The sequence below is a fragment of the Tetranychus urticae genome, chromosome 1 (assembly GCF_039701765.1).
Source record: "Tetranychus urticae isolate SD_2017Ah chromosome 1, NJAU_TeUrti_SD_1.0, whole genome shotgun sequence".
Taxonomy (NCBI): domain Eukaryota; kingdom Metazoa; phylum Arthropoda; class Arachnida; order Trombidiformes; family Tetranychidae; genus Tetranychus; species Tetranychus urticae.
Window position 1 is genome coordinate 17,681,771 of NC_142958.1, and position 13,063 is coordinate 17,694,833.

The window sequence follows — 13,063 nt, forward strand, 5'->3', positions numbered from 1 at the left end:
ATCAAAATCTTTTCCCGTTTACCCAAGTCAACCATTTATTCAGTTTTCATCTTTTCCTTCAACTAAATCTATTTAATAATTCCGTTGACAACTCACTTTATTAGCAGCAACAATCTAAGTTATACAATTCTGATAAGTCTACCAAAGGGAATAGCAAAGAAGGGAAGAAGAAGAAGAAGAAGAAAATAAGCAAAAATTTGTCCCAATTTGACTCACTTCGACAATTGGACAATTTGGTAATCGTGGTTAAGCGTAGATTCAATGCAATTAACTGAGGAGTTGATCAGAATTGCATGAGAAAAATGAGTTTCTTCTTGCTCCAAGAATCGTCAAACTTGATTTGGCAAATTTGATAAATCAACATTTTTCCCATAAATTCTTTTTGCAAACTTTTCGAACTTTGAATTTGTACTTTTGCACAGTCAATGTTTACTTGCTAATAACTCTTAGCTCAACAGACTCACCATTGAAACCCATAAATGTTGCTTCAAAGGCAATTATGTAAACAACATCATTATTTAAAAAGCTTTTTACTCTTTTCATTTGTTCCCATCCAAATGGCTATCCAAATAATGGTTGAAAGCAAAGTCTAAAGACTTTAAGGTTATCCTTTTATTACTCATCATTCACTTTAATTATCAAAAAATGTCCAGGTAAACTTTGGGTAAAAGGTAAAAGGGAAAAGCAGCTCCACCCAAAGATGAAAAGAATCATTTGAATAATTTTTTACACAAATTTCAATTCGATTCAGACATAAATTGATGAAAGGTGAAATGCAAGAGGAACCTTTGTCTAAACAAATTTGCAGACAAAACCTTTTGCACCTAAAAATGGCGAAACTTTTCCTTCTCACCTTGGAAACTCGATAGACATTTGTAGAAATTGTTTTCACCACGAAAAGTCGAAAATGTAAAGCGAAAACAAATTGAAAGGTAAATTGATTGTAATAAATTATAACATTGTATTATTAGATAAACTATCAATAAATGAAACTCGAAAACCATTCACTCTTATGTTTACTAACCTATGGGCAAAAAGTTTGAGACAAATGTACAAATCATGTGTAAAGCTTTTTTCTTGTTAATCCGATTAGCTAGAGCGCCGAAAATTTCAGGAGACTAAGAAGGAGGTTCAGTTCATCTACAGCGAGAAATTCAAGATCATCGAACATTCTGATCATTTTAAATTAATCATTAACTAATGCGACAATTGAATGATTTCTCGCCTCAGCATAAGAAAAAAATATTTGAAAAAATCAATTAACTTTAAGATCCATTTATTCAGAAGTTATATAATATTTAAAGCTTTTTTAACTTGCTAACGTTCGAAGAACTCTATGATCTATCAAAATCTTATATTTTAATTATGATGTTATGCCTAAGACGACAATAATTTAATCTAACAAATCAAAAAAATTTTAAAAATTCAACTTCAATCACCGCAGAAGAGTGCCAAAAACACTAAATTTAACGCAAAAGGTGCTATGTATAGTAGGTCATTATATATCGAATTAAAGAGCAAGAGTTGTTAAATCTTTGCTCGTTTGAACTGAAAAGTTAAGAAGATTCTGCAAAAAGATACGAGCAATTAAACATTTGTCTCAAACTTTCTGCCCATAGGTTATTCATCGACTTTTAATGCATCAATTTTTTTCCTCCTCTTCGATTCATTAACTTTTCACATTTTTTTCTCTCTCTTTTTTCACCAACTTTACAAATGCTTTTTTCCGCTGTTAACCAAATCGATCACCTTTTTTCAACATTACCATTTACATGTTACCCATTGGCTTGTCCAATGATTAACAGTTGTTCAAGTACAATTGGAAAATGATGATAAATTGTAATCGGAAATCAATTATTATCGTTGTCATTATTGGAGTAACAAACCGAGCAGAAATTAGTTTCATTGGTGATCTATTTTGCTGCACGATTGTCCAATAAAAATGTGCTCATGGTTGTATAAAAAAAAAGGTAATACAATTATATCTGCAAGCAAAGGTAAAGAGTGTGTTGTGAGCCTAATGATGATGCTCGTCTGATGCTGATGCCTCTAAGCAATGGCTTGATCTCACTCTTGTCTCCCTGCTTCCATTGAATGAATCTTTTACTTGTTCCCTTGAGATAATCATTTGTTACCAATTGATGTCCTTATAATGATTTGGCACCCTGTGCACAACCACATCGTTTAATCATCTTCAATCAAATTATTTTAATCGTAAAATACTCAACACACATTCACTCACACTCACACACATTGAGAGCTGCTTATTAACCAATGAACCATCTTCAACTTTCCTCCCTCTTTGCGTGTCTCTTCATCTTGTTATTTCTTGTTATCACTGCTTGAGCACTAAACAGGCAAGACTTATAAGCTTACATTTAATGAATGAGTAACACACAAAGCTGAACCAGCACGAGTTAAATGATCAAGTCAAACGTCAATGGAATTGAAACCGTTTTGCAATTGCTTTTGAAAATGCATTTATTTACATTTCTAACCTACTGGTTAGTTTCATGAGTTAACAAGAAGCATGAAGAAGGATAAGAAAAACAAAGCGAAAAAACGGAATTGCAAAGTTAATGTTTTACCTCATTGATAATGATCATTTGCAATAAAAAAAAAGATGAAAAATCTTGATGTGTGGTTCGTGATTGTTTTGCTTTCCTGCTTTTATCAGCATTTCATTAACATTAAAAGATGCAATTCATTTTGTTGTCACTATCTTCAATCAGCATCATTCTCATCCCAATTATCTCAATCTTTTTTGCTCGCTTTCACTTGAAACTTTTCAAACTTTACAATCAAATGAACACGAAAACTTTGATTAAACTTTTAACTTGGATTCCTTTTTTTTGCTGGACACTTTTGCAAGATCAAACTGATTGAAACAACTCCCTGATAAACTTTATTGACACTTGAACAAGTAAATGGTGAGCCAAAAAGGTTACACCAAGTAGGAGCAAAAAGATTAATGATGATATTGGAAGAAAAGGAAAAGAAGAAATCATTTTTTCTCTTATTTTTGCTTCTTTGGCTGATCAACTTAAATGGTTTAATCTTGTTTGTGTGTTTGCATACTTGTTGCCATTTTATTTATAAACTAACTTTGATAATCTTTGACTGTTTAATATTATTAGATTGCTTCAACTTATCATTTGCAATGTCATTTTTCATCATCTAATTACCGTCAAATCACAACTTTATTGGCTTCAAATTGAAAGATTAATTGATTTCAAGCAATCTTTACATGCTGAACAATTTCTGGCCTTTATTTTTATCATCGTTTTTGCTCTTTAAATTTTCATCAAAACCTTTTCTCTCTCACTCTTTGCAAGCTCATTTTTATCATTGATGTTGATTGAATTTAGTTGAAATGTTTGCTTCTCACCCAATGAATTTGCTTCATTTGGTTTACCAACACACATGGAACACCTCAGACTAAATGGAAGAAAAATTGATGAACAGAAAAGATGAACAAGATAAAGTGAACATTTCATCTTTTTTGGCCAAAAATGTTCATTGCTCTTACCTTTCAACTTACATGAATCAATGTTTAATTCAATTACTTCAATAATTTTTCAGTTTATTCATTTTCTTCTCAACTTTTTGCTTCTTCTTTCCTTAGTCAATTGGATTAAGTGTTGATTGATTTACACAGTTGAGTTACAGATTTTCAAAAGACTAATTTGGTTGATAAAGTTGAGTAAAGTTAAGTTGGATGACAACAATCAATAGACGAGATTGAACAGTCAACAACGAAAAAGCAAGATTCCGGTTCGGAAAAAAAATTGAGTCTTGATCGTCTTCCATGATTAGTAACCTTAGTTATTAAAGAGATTTCATATTTTCTTATAATACTTTCGTATTGAAATGAGAGTTCAAAAAAATCGAGTTCATTTAAAGAGCGAAATTGTTATTTACGACCCGAAACCATGCACTTGATTGTTATCATTTAATGATCTTTCCAAAGTCTAGGGCACATTTGTTTTTCGGTTCAATAGTTTAATGATCTATGCAGCTCCATGACTGTGTAAACTAAGTCAATCTTTGACAGAAAGGACAAGTGGCTAGTAATCTCTGAAGGAATGTGTGACCAGTTACTTTTCCTCTACTTTCAGCTCACGAATAGTAACAATGACCCTTTAATGCGATATCATTTTTAATTGAGAAAGACGATAAAAGCAAGAGAAAATATTAAAAAAATTGAGTCTTTTTGTCAGATAAGAGTAGCTTTTGCATTATGAAAGATAGATGTACAAATGCACTTGTGGTACAAGGGTAGCTGTAGGAATGCTCAAATAGTGCATCGATTACTTGGTGGTGCTTTTCCGCTTGTTGAGTTTGAATCGGTAGCGGTTGTTCAGGATCTTCTTATCATGAGACAATCGGCTGAAATCGTTACTGACCTGGCAATGCCACTATCAAAGTTGGTGCCAAAAATTTCAAGGTGTGTTCCTAATGTGATTTTGTTTCGATTTTATAGTAAAAAAGAAAAGCTGAAAATGTAATGATTTATGCGATTATCATTTTTATGGTTAGAGTTTTTGGTGACCAGTGAAATGAGTTTTATTGTGAATCTTTTTTTTTTGTGTGACAACCTTTTATGTGTTTACTGTCAACACATAACAAGTTAATTACTTTTCAAAGGTTTCATTATTTATTTCATTTGAGTTTTTATCGCCAGAACTCAGAATTGTCATGATAAACTAGTTTGGATAGCGCAAGATTAACCATAAATTCAGGGTGATGGAAATAAATTGCAAAATGATTTATCGTTCACAAATTGCAATGTAATTAAATTGATCGCCATCCATTCCGCTTCCATATTCCTCTTGGTGGATATGAGAAAGAAAATGAAACAATTTTTAAAAGTTCAATTGATGGCAAACGTTTGGATTAATTTAACAACAATGTTTTACTTTAATAGCTGTTAAAAATACAAATGAACCAATCTAAACATGCAGTGGGCTTGGTGATGAAGAGCATGAAACTCGATAAAATTTGAAAAGCAGTAGATCATCTCAGAGATAAAATTAAAATCTTTCATTTCTACTAGTTTCTAATCAGATCAAAAAATGCGCTCTTTGCTTAATTGCGATCATCTGGAAATCTCAAAATAATGAATACAAAGTATGATAATCTTTTCTCAGTTACTATTAGTTAATATTTTCACCTTTACGTAAATGTAACACCCTTCAAGATACGCTCACGCCAAGATCAGGTTTGATTAGTTGTAGCAAACTGAAACGCCTATAACAAAAGTATCGTTGAATAATTTGACTAAAGCTGAATTGAGCCCGACAGCTTCAAATAATTAAACCAATAGTTTTAGCTCTGTAACTTTTCATAATTAATTGACGACAAAAGAAGCGCCTACAAACACCTTCACTTTTACCTCTTTGTTAGTCAAGGAATCAACTTCATCTTTATAGTAAACTTAAATGACTATTCAGCCTCATTTACTTTTAATTTGATTCCGGCGAATAAGAGCAAAAAGCGAAGATTTCGGAGATTCTTTTTTGAACCAGGAAAAGTTGTTGTCGAAGTTAATGTCAAAGAAAATTTCATGATAATCTCAGTTATCTTGTGAAATGGTAGTTTCACCTTGATACTTTCCTGATCAAAAAAGAGCATAAAAAATGTAAGTCTAAACTCATCTTCATGAGAATCATTATTGGTGACTAAAACCTTAAAAAATGGAAAATATTCTCATCAAAGTTTCTTTTTTTTGCTCACACTTTTCATGTAGCTTTGCCATTGTCACTTCCATCATCATCTTTTTTTCTGTTCAATAAAGTAATGAGATGAATCGCGCAATGAATGTGATGAATTATTTGGTAAATTAAAGGCTACCAAAATTTCATTATTTATTTAACCCAAGATGATGATGATGATTATGATGATCTAGGTAAGTATTTCAACTTGAAGAGTAAAGTCGATAAAGATAAGAATAAAGAAATTTTTTGACTTTTTTTTCCTTCTAATGCTTCACAAGCCGAAAAGGCGTTGGAGTTTTTATATGAAAAGAATGGTTCTCTTGAAATAAGTATCATTATGTAACTAAGGAAATGGTAAAAATAAGTTTACCCAAAGTTTTTGTATATTTAAATGAACAAGATGGCTCTTTGAACGTTCTCGCCATTCGCCCCTCATTCACTCTAATCATTATCATTAGCTTTATTGTTGCTGCCTCACCATTATTATCATTATTATTGAGCCCATTATCATAAGAGTCTGCTGGTCATTCGTTTTCATCTTTGCTTCATCCTTACGCCAAGAATGCTCCAAATGTTATTTTACAACAAAAATAAATAAACATTAACTTTTTCCCCTCTTTCAATTTCTATGGATATATTAATATGTGTTAATTTGTGACCACACTTATGATGAAAAAAGATGAGCTGTTTGAGGATGAAATTAGAGTAAATATTTCCATCCCTGTTGTCCTCTGAATACATCTATTGAATATCACTTTCAATTTAAGAAAATTGCCAGATTCTGTAATAATAATTTTCGGCTTCGTGCTTGATTAAGGTTTATCAGAGCGATAAGTATAAACTAAATTTTGGATGATGAAGAGATGAAGCGTTTATCTTGAATGAGTTTTCAAAATGAAAATGAAATACAAGTTACAAAATGAACTGTAATATCGCCCATTTCTTACTCAAGTAACAGCCAATTGTCATTGAAAGCTCACAATCAAAAGATTATTACTCAATGAATTCAAAGAGTTGTGTGTTCAGCCTTCTTTAGCACTTTCAATTCAACATTTATAGTTTTGCTAAAGGTTTCAATTTTTTTACTGAAATCAGAGTTTTCATGAGGGGTTTATCCTTCCTCTAGTTTCCTTTAGTGCAAGGTTACATTAATAATAAATTACGAAGCAAAGCGGTCAAGTTAGTCTGATGATGCTTCCAAACTTAAAGGGTATAAGGGTCTTTACTGTGTTTTCATTAAATGTAAAGCATTTTAATTGCTTTTTTCAAATGACCAGGGATTCATCATTAAGAGTTAAAAAGTTTGATGAGTTTTATCAGTTTACCTCTGGTTAGCGCACCTTATGAATAAGGATAGAGAAAAAGTATAGTTATTGCAAATCGACCTGATTTGGCGGGTCACAGGGCGAAATTGATCATTTCATTGACAAACTGAAACATTTTTGTTTCCTTAACTCTAATTATCAAGTTGAACCTTTTCAATTTCAAAAGTATATTTTTCAACTCATTTAAACAGCCGTTAAAAATGACTTTAATCTGAGATGTGATCAGAAGATTAGGTTCTTTGTTTCTTGTCTTGCGAGTCAATCACTTCTAACACATCATACAATTGAAGATGCAACGTTTTTTAAAAACCGATTCCCAGAAACATATTAATGTAATGAGATTATTTTGCATTATTATTGTGACATGAAATTGACAAGACTTGCAAAGCTAAACACTGAATACGGGTTGAAATTGTGGTTGATAATTGATTCAATTTAACAGTATAAACTTTTGTCAAAAATCCAAAGGAAAATATTAATAAAGAAATGAAGAAATGGACAGATTCAACAAGATTGTGTGCTGATCGGGATTTCCATCATTTAACGAGCTAACCAAATTTCCCCTTTGAATGACCCATTGAACGAAGTTAAACAAATTGCTTAACATGATCATGTTTGCGCTTAAATTATTCAAAATTATCCTTTTTTATGATTCGCTGTGCTCATTTAGTTTAAAGGTGTAGGCTCAACACGATATTTTTACTATTTTTTTGTTTCTCAGTAATTTGCTTGTTTACTTTTGTGTTCACTGAAAATAAAGTCATGTTATTTATAGCTTTACCATTGAATTTAACCAACATTAATAGCTCACCTTATGATGACTTTTACAGTCTCTTTTACTGTTTACCATTTAATCCTTTTTTCCTCTCCAGTCTACCAACAAAAAAAACTTGCATCATTTTCCCTTGCATCCCGTGATTTACTCATAATGAGCAGTTGAACAAAGATAATTAATTGGCTATTTGACAATCAAATGATTACTAACCATCCATATTACTGATAACCGTATCTAAGTTTAGCACTTTAACCAGTCTGCAAAGTTGAACCAAAGCAAAAGAGTCTCAACTTATCGGCCTGAAAATTGAAGACAACCGCTAATGTGAATACGATGAAAATGGGCAGCAAAGAAACAAAAAAGTCAAGTGAGAATGAAAATGGGAAAAGCTTACAAGAAGATGGCTAATGATTGTATCAGTGTCATCAAGGGAAGAAGACAAAGAAGAAGAAGGAGAAAGATGAGCATTTTTGTTGCTCTCATTTTGTAGCCTTTTCCTCTTTTCACAAAAGTCTGCTCGCTAAGGAATTTGACAAGAAAATTTAGAGGTTTGGAAGCACAAAAAGGAAGCCCAAAATAAGAGTAAAATTGATGCTCACAATGCCAAGGCCTAAGGGTCGATTCGTTCCATCACTACTCCTTGTCTTTACATATTTACTCTTCATCCTTTCCTTGCTCACCATTTCATATACAATTTCAAAATGCATTGTCTCTTCACTTTACCCTTTTTTTGCTTCATTTTTTTATCTTTTCTCCTTTTCTCATCTCATTATTGTTGAAAAATGCTTTTTTGTGTCTTGAAGCAAATAAATCTCATTGCTTGTTATTAAAGGAAAGAAAAGGCAACAAAACACAGAATTTCAATTTTACAATTGTTCTCATGCTCATCTTCCTCCTCTTCATCTTCTCAACATTTCTTGATGCAATAACAGCTCATTTAAATATCGACATTAAAAGATTATCAATTGAAGTAATCATTTTACTTCTTCACAATCCAATCTAAACTTGAATCGTAAAATGTTAATCTAGTAACTTACCTGTTGAGTTTACATTATTTTACCTTTTCTTCGTTTCCTACTAATTCCATTATCTTTTTACCATGAAAAATGTTATAAGATGCTATTAAATTAACATCTTCATCATCATTCTCTTCACCTTTTCTTTTCTTCCTCTTCTTTTAATCAATCTAATCTGGTTGTTTCTCTTGAGCTTAAAATTCAGTTTCAGGCTTTTCTTTTTTTTCTTTCACTTTTTTTCTTCATCTTCTTTCAATGCTTTTGAATAATATCAATAGTAAAATATTTTGAGCCTTTTTTTTGTCTTATACACTGACAATGATGATGATCATGTTTGAATCACTAAACTGGAAACCAATATCATTTTATGCTTCAAATGATCATTTCTTTTCACCAAGCTTCAATCTTCTTCATCATCTTATGTTCATTGAAAATACTAACAAGATTGAGATGAAAGAAAAGAGCAAAAAAATTATTTCTGCAACAGGCTTTTCTTCAGACTCGTTCAGTTTCAAAATCTTTTCATCATTCCCATTAGTTTCCCTTTTCAGGATAATTTAATGAGCAAAAGAGGAAGACAAAAAGTAACGAGATTTATTAGAGTAAATTAAAATTAGTCTAATTGTTTCATTGAAATGACTATTAAGGATGAAATTTTATTCAAAGTTGCTTACAAAAAAGAAAGACAAAAAGGATTGTTAAAAATCGCTTGAAATGCAATGAGTTGGTTTACACAAAACTGACCCTAAAGTCATTTTTAACCAACTTTCAAGTCTAAAGATTGAGTTCATTTGCACATTTAAAGTTTAAATCATTGAGTTATTTTGTATTATTTGTACAGCTTTTGCTTGTAGAGTTTTCATGACTCATTAGGTTATGTCAAGACCAAAGATGACATTTGAAGGTAAAAATCAGCTCGACTCATTTGACAATTAACAGCTTCGAGTTTTTGTCGCGTCAACCTCTGAGATTATTTTGTGGCTTTTGAACTTGCAATTGCAACTATTTATAATAATTAGACTGAATTCATTTGAAGATTGAACTCAAAGTAAATAAGTTTTCAATCAGATCTTAAATTCAACTTTCCAATACAATGAACAAAGGGAAAAGTTTGAAGAAATGAACTTGAAAAAATATGGAACTTGATTCGAAACTGAAAAATAGCTTTTCAAGCTGTACAAATGCCTAAACAATGAATGATGATCTGAAGTTGTGTATGAAAATAGATTGTTTCAGCTTAAAGCTAATGTTGAGATGAAGTTGATTTGAGTTTCTAATATTTCATTTTCCTTTGATTTTAAATGAATCTTTAAGAAAATGAATTTTGAACTTTTCACTGTTTATATTTGTACACGAATTAACAGTTGATATCGTTCAGCGTCAACGAAAGTAAATCTTTATCATTTCCAGCAGTAAATTTACAGGTGAATCCTTGAATGACAGTTTTGTCTTCTTTTCGAAGCTCAACCAACCAACGGGTTCGTTTACAGGTACATTGAAATGAATTGTCAGTGACGTTAATTTGACTCTCTGGTTGCATTGACATGCGTTTGATTAGGCCGGCAAAGACAGTTTGGTCAAGTGAGACTAGAGAGTTGTGTCTTAGGTCGAGAAAAGTTGGAGTTTGATTGTCAAATGTTCCGGTTGCCAGATGAAACATTTTATTATAAGTCAAGTCTATTAAAAGGTTGTTACGGTTTGCATTGTGGTTTGCAGCTAGAGCATAATTATTGACCACTTTCAGTTTGTTGTGTGACAAAATGAGCTGCCTTAGGTTTGGTAATTGAGCAAATGCATAAGAACCAAGGTAACTAATGTCATTATGGGATAAATCAATTGTCTCTAAGGCTGAATTGAATGAGAAGGCAAAATCAGGAATTGATTGAAATGAATTGTAACGCAAGTCAATATCCTTAAGACGAAAATAATTTGATGAAATAAATGAGAAAGGAAACGATGTAAGGCCTGATGAGATAATTTCAAGTCGACGCAAAGAGTATCTCAATGAGTTTACTGAAAAAGGTTCAAGAGATGAAGGCCAGGTTACTTTAACTAGTCGCAAGTGTTGAATGGGTTTGCTTGTCAAAGGTTGACTTGGATCAATAGACACATTTAGTAGTGATAGACGACCCAATGATGGGTAATCAAGGGCTTTAACAATGTCACCAATGGGTAGATCGAGGTTGGCTGATTTTGATGCACAAGTCACGATTGGGTATGAACTGGGTCCATCACAGGTACATTCAGATGAGAACTGGGTTGAATACTGAAAGGGACAGGTTTGACTTGCAAAGAAGCGAGTTGTCTCATCGGGTGTAGATGTGGCCAAGGGTGACTGTGCCGATGAATCAGGTTGAGGCAATGCTGATGGAAAGGGTAAATGGTATGGCAACGGTGGGTAAATGGCGAAGATTGGTGTTGGTATTGGGTTTAGGTAAGTGGTGTAAGTGTTGATTGGGTCAAACCATGAGCTTAAATTGATCCAATGTTGTTGGTCAAGAAGCTGTCGTAAACTCCATGAACAATTGACTTGACCAAGTGATACAACTGCAATGAGAAAGTGAAGATAGATGGAAAGCTTCATTTGTTGATATTAAATGTTGACCGTGTAAGTTATTAAACATTTAACCTTTAATTTGCTTCAAAGTATGGGATAACATTTTCAATTCCAGGTCATTTTTTTATTATCTTCACAATTGAGCAGAAAAATTCGTTCCATTTGATAACAGACACTGAGCTTTTAGTTAACAGTAAATGAATTCAAGTGAAATGCTGTTGTCAATGACTAGATTGCCCTTGAAATAATATTGATTCACCTGTATACAGATAAATAATTCAATCAAAAACAATTATTGTCAACTTAGCCAGCTTTTAATGTTCATTTTGTGTTAACAAAAATGAAATAAGCATCATCTGATGAAAATGAGCAAACAATAGTAACGGGTTGAGAAAAGTCAATACAAAATTTTCGACTTCAGGAGATTAAACTTGGACATTGTCGAGTTATTTTGCACTATTATTGCTATAGTCTCAGCTTCAGTTGAACCGATATACTGTGCATCACATTATTAGGTTTAAAAAGTTAAAGTTAAGCTTATAATTTTGGTAAAGTTGAACATTTTGATTTGCAAATAAAATTCAATGTTTGTCGTAACTTCCATTGAAATGGATTTCTCTTTGCCTTTTTCATCCATCGTGTTGCCATTGTTTTTTCAACATCACGCTACAAGTCCCGGTTATACCTGAACATTTAAAATTGAGATATAAAAAGGTTTCTTCTTCTTCTATATTTGATGAAAGGTAAGAGGGAACTGATGATGAAAAACATAATAAAGTAGACAAACAATTGTTAACAGACACGTTGTTTTGCTTTAAATTAAACTACTTTGTGGTAGTTGTTACCTGAAAATTTACAGTTACCAGGTTTTGATCACGTGGATTGGTATGATGAGAACAGGTAAAGGGAGAAAAAGTAAATGATTACAAAAGCTAATGTAATTAATTGTAATAACAACGGAACTCAACGAAAGAGTCTCATCGAGCTAATAATTTCTTAACTATACAATAGCTAATGTTTACATTTTGATTTCATTAAAATTATCAGATTTGCAATACTCTGCAAATTTTGTTCAATCATGTTATTACAGTAATGAAAATATTTAATTAACTGCAACTCATAGCGAGGTATTAAAAACATTGATCATAATGCATCGAAATTTGTCCGAAATTAGCCAATAACTTGATCAGAACCGAAGATTGAAAGTTTGAAAAAATCAATGTTGAATTATCAAAAGACCAGTTGAAGAACCAAACGTTTTACAAATGAAATGCTCGATTTGAGTATAAAGTAAAAAATCAAAACGAACTTTTTTGTTCGACTTTGTTCGGATGCAAAAAGCCGTTAATCATAGAGTATTATCAGTCCTCAATCAATGAAAATAATTAATTCTTTCAGCAGTTACTGAGTAATTAGCAACAGCTTATGGTTCAATTTTTAGCTGCACTTGTTTATTAATTAATCATTTAAAATCTGTTTGTCAAAAGGCAAACAAACTCTGTTCAGCAATTTTTTGATTCTTCAATTTTCTCATGTATTTCATGTGAGCTTTTTGTTAGTTACAAACTTTTATTGAAACTAAAGCAAACCATAAATCAAGTTTATTGTAACCATTCAACAAGTCGACTTTGGGTAAAATGAGTTTCAATTGACTTTCCGGTCAGTGTTGCTTT

At 31.9% G+C, this 13,063-nt stretch overlaps 1 protein-coding gene across 1 annotated transcript; it reads right to left on the minus strand.

Moving 5' to 3' along the window:
• Positions 1-9,469: 9,469 nt before the first annotated feature.
• On the minus strand, positions 9,470-11,616 carry LOC107371936 (uncharacterized). The gene has a single exon (XM_089270078.1). The coding sequence runs from the start codon at positions 11,415-11,417 to the stop codon at positions 10,191-10,193; it is 1,227 nt and encodes a 408-aa protein (XP_089126204.1). The 5' UTR covers positions 11,418-11,616; the 3' UTR covers positions 9,470-10,190.
• Between the last annotated feature and the right edge of the window lie 1,447 nt (positions 11,617-13,063).

Bases quoted from the DNA above. Each gene is read 5' to 3' on its own strand.
- LOC107371936 (XM_089270078.1), bottom strand. From the start codon at position 11,417: ATGAAGCTTTCCATCTATCTTCACTTTCTCATTGCAGTTGTATCACTT.